The sequence below is a fragment of the Entelurus aequoreus genome, linkage group LG21 (genome assembly GCF_033978785.1).
Source record: "Entelurus aequoreus isolate RoL-2023_Sb linkage group LG21, RoL_Eaeq_v1.1, whole genome shotgun sequence".
In the NCBI taxonomy this organism is placed as follows: Eukaryota; Metazoa; Chordata; class Actinopteri; order Syngnathiformes; family Syngnathidae; genus Entelurus; species Entelurus aequoreus.
This window is the reverse complement of record NC_084751.1, coordinates 6,699,320-6,706,819: the sequence shown is the minus strand read 5'-3', so window position 1 is coordinate 6,706,819 and position 7,500 is coordinate 6,699,320. Positions and strand designations below refer to the sequence as shown.

At 43.8% G+C, this 7,500-nt stretch overlaps 1 protein-coding gene across 2 annotated transcripts in view; it reads left to right on the top strand.

Moving 5' to 3' along the window:
• crhr1 (corticotropin releasing hormone receptor 1) overlaps positions 1–7,500 on the top strand; it is a 62,234-nt gene that overhangs the window by 37,366 nt on the left and 17,368 nt on the right. Inside the window, exon 7 of one of the 2 annotated variants that reach the window (XM_062030633.1) lies at positions 919–1,025. In XM_062030633.1, the coding sequence (XP_061886617.1) occupies positions 919–1,025 (107 nt within the window). The remainder of the gene's footprint in view (positions 1–918; positions 1,026–7,500) is intronic. The other variant, XM_062030632.1, reaches the window with a different exon arrangement.

Sequence of the window (7,500 nt, the reverse complement as noted above, 5' to 3'; positions counted from 1 at the left end):
ATGTCTCTCTCCTGATTGGCTGCATCACGGTGATGTCTCCTCCTGATTGGCTGCATCACGGTGATGTCTCCTCCTGATTGGCTGCATCACGGTGATGTCTCCTCCTGATTGGCTGCATCACGGTGATGTCTCCTCCTGATTGGCTGCATCACAGTGATGTCTCCTCCTGATTGGCTGCATCACAGTGATGTCTCCTCCTGATTGGCTGCATCACGGTGATGTCTCCTCCTGATTGGCTGCATCACGGTGATGTCTCCTCCTGATTGGCTGCATCACGGTGATGTCTCTCTCCTGATTGGCTGCATCACGGTGATGTCTCCTCCTGATTGGCTGCATCACAGTGATGTCTCCTCCTGATTGGCTGCATCACGGTGATGTCTCCTCCTGATTGGCTGCATCACGGTGATGTCTCCTCCTGATTGGCTGCATCACAGTGATGTCTCCTCCTGATTGGCTGCATCACAGTGATGTCTCTCTCCTGATTGGCTGCATCACGGTGATGTCTCCTCCTGATTGGCTGCATCACGGTGATGTCTCTCTCCTGATTGGCTGCATCACGGTGATGTCTCCTCCTGATTGGCTGCATCACAGTGATGTCTCCTCCTGATTGGCTGCATCACGGTGATGTCTCTCTCCTGATTGGCTGCATCACGGTGATGTCTCCTCCTGATTGGCTGCATCAAGGTGATGTCTCTCTCCTGATTGGCTGCATCACGGTGATGTCTCCTCCTGATTGGCTGCATCACAGTGATGTCTCCTCCTGATTGGCTGCATCACGGTGATGTCTCTCTCCTGATTGGCTGCATCACGGTGATGTCTCCTCCTGATTGGCTGCATCACGGTGATGTCTCCTCCTGATTGGCTGCATCACGGTGATGTCTCCTCCTGATTGGCTGGGTGTGTTGTCATGTGTTGCAGAAGAAAGGAAAGCTCCACTACCAGATCGCGGTCATCATCAACTTCCTGGGTCACTGCATCTCCATGTTGGCGCTGCTCGTCGCCTTCTTCCTCTTCCTGTGTCTCAGGTGGGTCACCTTCATCATCATCATCACCTTCATCCTCGATGTCGTGGTCCAAATGTGACCCGTCTCAACACATGGGGGGGGCGGGGCATCATGGCTCCAAGACACGCCCCTGAGCGTGTGAAAAGCGTGAAGGAGCAAACATGGCGTGGTTTTTGCGAAGGTCGTGTGTGGTGCGAGGGGGCGGGGTCAACTTTAGGCCCGCTACAATTTCATTACAACTAATATCATAGTATTATACTTTATGCTCAACTTAAGGAGGTGTGGCTTGGAGGTGTGACAAGGAGGTGTGGTTAGGAGGTGTGGCTAGAAGGTGTGGCAAGGAGGTGTGGCAAGGAGGTGTGATTAGGAGGTGTGGCTAGAAGGTGTGGTTAGGAGGTGTGGCTAGAAGGTGTGGCAAGGAGGCGCTGCAGCTTCCAAGTGACCACAATGGCCACGTTTACACTGACACCAAATCTGATTTTGTTTGCCTTCAAGTGACACAGATCTGATTGTTGTTGCCAGTCTAAACGCTCCAAAGTGATCAAATCTGATCTTTTGGCATCGGATTCAGACCACTTCAGGAGGTAGTCCTGAATCCGATTGGAATCACATTGGGACCACATTGAAACCACATTGGGAGCACATTGGCACCACATTGGGACCACATTACAACCACATTGGGGCCACATTGGGACCACCTTAAGACCACATTGGGGCCACATTGGAACCACATTGGAATCACATTAGGACCACATTTGGACCACATTAGGACCACATTTGGACCACATTGGACCGACATTGGAACCACATTGGGACAACATTGGTGCCACATTGGGACCACATTGGAGCCACATTGGGACCACATTGGGGCCACTTTGGGGCCACATTGGAACCAAATTGGGACCACATTGGGGCCACATTGGGGCCACATTGGGACCACATTGGGGCCACATTGGGACCACATTGGCACCGCATTGGGGCCATATTGGGACCACATTGGGGTCACATTGGAACACTTGGGCCCACATTGGGACCACATTAGGACCACATTGGGACCACATTGGGGCCACATTGGCATCACATTAGGACCACATTGGGACCACATTGGCATCACATTGGCACCACATCGGGGCCATATTGGGACCACATTAAGGTCACATTGGGACCACATTGGCACCACATCGGGTCCACATTGGGACCACATTGGGGTCACATTGGGCCATTGGGGCCACTTTGGGGTCACATTGGAACCAATTTGGGACCACATTGGGGCCACATTGGGACCACATTGGGACCACATTGGCACCACATCTGGGCCACATTGGGACCACATTGGGGTCACATTGGAACATTTGGGTCCACATTGGCACCACATTAGGACCACATTGGGACCACATTGGGGCCACATTAGGACCACATTGGGACCACATTGGCATCACATTGGCACCAGTTTGGGGCCATATTGGGACCACATTAAGGTCACATTGGGACCACATTGGCACCACATCGGGGCCACATTGGGACCACATTGGGACCACATTGGCACCACATCGGGGCCACATTGGGACCACATTGGGACCACATTAGGGTCACATTGGAACATTGGGGCCTATGCGCGTTTACACTGGCGTCTGATAAAAATCACATTTGACTTGCAGTGTGAACAATCAAATCCGATTTGGGCCACTTGGGCCTGCAGTGTAAACGTAGTCTAAGAGTCTTCTCGCCAACAAAGTAGTGAACGCCAGCAGTTTATTTAGGGATGGCAGGGAGAAGATGACAGAGGGCCACCCCAAATAGTCCACTTCCAGGACTCTGTTCAATCATTACCAAGTAAGTGTCAGTCCACTAACTGCCATGGGATGGGCGGAGCAAAAACATATGTACTAAGTTAGAACATACAGTATGTACTAAGTTAGAACATACAGTATGTACTAAGTTAGAACATACAGTATGTACTAAGTTAGAACATACAGTATGTACTAAGTTAGAACATACAGTATGTACTAAGTTAGAACATACAGTATGTACTAAGTTAGAACATACAGTATGTACTAAGTTAGAACATACAGTATGTACTAAGTTAGAACATACAGTATGTACTAAGTTAGAACATACAGTATGTACTAAGTTAGAACATACAGTATGTACTAAGTTAGAACATACAGTATGTACTAAGTTAGCTGGGGACACGATCACATGGTATTCTGTCATCCATCTTGGCCAGACAGACCTTGGTGGACCAAGTACCAAGTCCCAGCTGGCTTTGAATAAGGCTGTGTGTCGCACAAATACAAGACTTAGGAACTCCACTTCAAATCTCGGTCCAGTTCTCCTCAGATCGGGTCTCTCCTCAGTCACCCTCCCAAAGTGACTTCATTGCAGTCAGAGACTCAGGGCGTAAACATTGCTTTTGATTATAATTACGTGTAATTGATCCTTTTAAAGTCAGAAGGGGGTCATACAAAGCATCTAAAAGTGGGTCAGTCAGTAAATCTGGAGACCTGGGAACAGTGCGACCAACACAACTGCAGATCTCTGAAAAAGGTGTGGACTAGGGAGTGAAAAGGTCTGACAAAGTTGCTGGAAAGAGTTAAAAGATGTTTGATGTTGTGGATCCCCTGACGGACTATCTGAAAAGGCTCTATGGACAAGACAGGGCGGGAAAGCACGATTAGCAGTGAGGGCTGCAAGACTAGAAATAGTTAGTAAACCAAAATAGTGCTTCAACTGGACCCAAATGCTAAATGAGGTTTTTAAGATTGGATTTTTTGTTTAAGAGTGAATGGGAGTGTGAACTAGGAGATACTGGTCTAGGTGAGTTAGCCTCCATAACCAGCTTCAACACAGGGGGGCGATGCTTCATATTGCAGCCAATATTTAGAATTCTAATGTTGGTGGCCCGCCAGTAAAACTTGAAGTTTGGTAGTGCTAATCCTCCTGACGATTAGGGTCTATGTAAATATTGTTTACGTAACTTGGGACTATTTATATTCCAAATGAAGGCTAAGATGTAATTTACGATAAAGGACTGAGAGGGAACAAGTGGTATACACTGGAACCAAAAGGAAAATTGCGGAAGTACTTTCACGAGCCACAGGACATAAATCTCCCTGGATCAAAGTCTCCCTGGATTCTGGACAACAAGCGTCTGGGTGACCCGGACACTCAATTATGTGAAACTTTGTGAGGGAATTTTAAAAGACAAATTGTGCAGAGGATATTTCTTAGCAGCAGAATTTATAGGCAATATTTCATTTTTAGCCAAGTTCAACTTGTAAGCAGAGACATGTCCAAAAGCTTGGAGAGTACAGCCGAGACCGAGGTGGAGACCGAGACCGAGGTGGAGACCGAGGTGGAGACCGAGGTGGAGACCGAGGTGGAGACGTACAGAAGGAGGTCACCTGACCTGCACATGGTGTCTACATAGAGTCCGTGGCACAAAGCCATGAGCTCAGGGGGCAGCCCTGCCATGTGGAACAGTAAAGAACTGAATATTGTTAGTCCTGACCAAGACCTCAGGACATAAATATGGGAACTTTATCCATGAAATAAAACTGTTACCAAAGCCAAATCTCTCCAGGACATCAAATAGTTCCACTCCACTCGGTCAAATGCCTTTTCAGCATCCAATGACATCACTTCCTCTTCAGTGGGAGGGTCGGGAACATTTTACAATATTTTTGAAAAGACTTCAAAGATTAGAAAAAGAGGTTCTGTTCCTGCTTTGATCCTCATTAATAATAGAAGGTAGAACAGTAGCCAGACCTGAAGTCTGAACTTGGCAGTCACTGCAAGTCCACATTTAACAGACTAACACGACCAACAGTTCCTGGTTTTTTAACAACAGACAATCTGACCCTTGGTTTAGCATTTGTGGGAGGCGGCCAAATTCAAACGATTCATCACACATTTGTTTTTACATGTGTGTGTTTTACTGTAAAATGTACATCTTTGTTTTGTTATTACATGTGTGTGTTTTACTGTAAAATGTACATCTTTGTTTTGTTTTTACATGTGTGTGTTTTACTGTAAAATGTACATCTTTGTTTTGTTTTTACATGTGTGTGTTTTACTGTAAAATGTACATCTTTGTTTTTATATGTGTGTGTTTTACTGTAAAATGTACATCTTTGTTTTTACATGTGTGTGTTTTACTGTAAAATGTACATCTTTGTTTTGTTTTTACATGTGTGTGTTTTACTGTAAAATGTACATCTTTGTTTTTACATGTGTGTGTTTTACTGTAAAATGTACATCTTTGTTTTTACATGTGTGTGTTTTACTGTAAAATGTACATCTTTGTTTTGTTTTTACATGTGTGTGTTTTACTGTAAAATGTACATCTTTGTTTTTACATGTGTGTGTTTTACTGTAAAATGTACATCTTTGTTTTTACATGTGTGTGTTTTACTGTAAAATGTACATCTTTGTTGTTACATGTGTGTTTTACTGTAAAATGTACATCTTTGTTTTTACATGTGTGTGTTTTACTGTAAAATGTACATCTTTGTTTTGTTTTTACATGTGTGTGTTTTACTGTAAAATGTACATCTTTGTTTTTACATGTGTGTGTTTTACTGTAAAATGTACATCTTTGTTTTTACATGTGTGTGTTTTACTGTAAAATGTACATCTTTGTTTTGTTTTTACATGTGTGTGTTTTACTGTAAAATGTACATCTTTGTTTTTACATGTGTGTGTTTTACTGTAAAATGTACATCTTTGTTTTTACATGTGTGTGTTTTACTGTAAAATGTACATCTTTGTTGTTACATGTGTGTTTTACTGTAAAATGTACATCTTTGTTTTTACATGTGTGTGTTTTACTGTAAAATGTACATCTTTGTTTTACATGTGTGTGTTTTACTGTAAAATGTACATCTTTGTTTTGTTTTTACATGTGTGTGTTTTACTGTAAAATGTACATCTTTGTTTTTACATGTGTGTGTTTTACTGTAAAATGTACATCTTTGTTGTTACATGTGTGTTTTACTGTAAAATGTACATCTTTGTTTTTACATGTGTGTGTTTTACTGTAAAATGTACATCTTTGTTTTTACATGTGTGTGTTTTACTGTAAAATATACATCTTTGTTTTTACATGTGTGTTTTTTACTGTAAAATGTACATCTTTGTTTTTACATGTGTGTGTTTTACTGTAAAATGTACATCTTTGTTTTTACATGTGTGTGTTTTACTGTAAAATGTACATCTTTGTTTTTACATGTGTGTTTTACTGTAAAATGTACATCTTTGTTTTTACATGTGTGTGTTTTACTGTAAAATGTACATCTTTGTTTTTACATGTGTGTGTTTTACTGTAAAATGTACATCTTTGTTTTTATATGTGTGTGTTTTACTGTAAAATGTACATCTTTGTTTTTACATGTGTGTGTTTTACTGTAAAATGTACATCTTTGTTTTTACATGTGTGTGTTTTACTGTAAAATGTACATCTTTGTTTTTATATGTGTGTAAAATGTACATGTGTGTTTACAGAGTACATCAAGCATGATATTATTACTCTGACTCCTCCCCCTGGCGTACAGTCACATGGTGGGGGCGGGGGGCGGGGGGGGGTTATTTCCGCTGATCTTTCTTCTAATTAAAACATGTCCAGCAGCAGGAAGTGATGTCATCAACAAAGTGATGCTTTTCTGGGAGAACATGCGGCTTCAGGCGACCATCTTGCTAACGAGCCCACCTGTCATCTTCACGCTGCTAACGAGCGTAAAAAGGTCATCGGGCGCCCGGTGGGCACGAGCTGGTCACGCCCACAGCGGGTGGCCGATAACGAGCGTGATCCCACTCTTGTGTCCTCCTTCCTTGAAGTGTCCTCCTTCCTTGAAGTGTCCTCCTTCCTTGAACTGTCCTCCTTCCTTGAAGTGTCCTCCTTCCTTGAAGTGTCCTCCTTCCTTGAAGTGTCCTCCTTCCTTGAACTGTCCTCCTTCCTTGAAGTGTCCTCCTTCCTTGAACTGTCCTCCTTCCTTGAAGTGTCCTCCTTCCTTGAACTGTCCTCCTTCCTTGAACTGTCCTCCTTCTTTGAACTGTCCTCCTTCCTTGAAGTGTCCTCCTTCCTTGAACTGTCCTCCTTCCTTGAAGTGTCCTCCTTCCTTGAACTGTCCTCCTTCCTTGAAGTGTCCTCCTTCCTTGAACTGTCCTCCTTCCTTGAAGTGTCCTCCTTCCTTGAACTGTCCTCCTTCCTTGAACTGTCCTCCTTCCTTGAAGTGTCCTCCTTCTTTGAACTGTCCTCCTTCCTTGAAGTGTCCTCCTTCTTTGAACTGTCCTCCTTCCTTGAAGTGTCCTCCTTCCTTGAACTGTCCTCCTTCCTTGAACTGTCCTCCTTCCTTGAAGTGTCCTCCTTCCTTGAACTGTCCTCCTTCCTTGAAGTGTCCTCCTTCTTTGAACTGTCCTCCTTCCTTGAACTGTCCTCCTTCCTTGAAGTGTCCTCCTTCCTTGAAGTGTCCTCCTTCTTTGAACTGTCCTCCTTCCT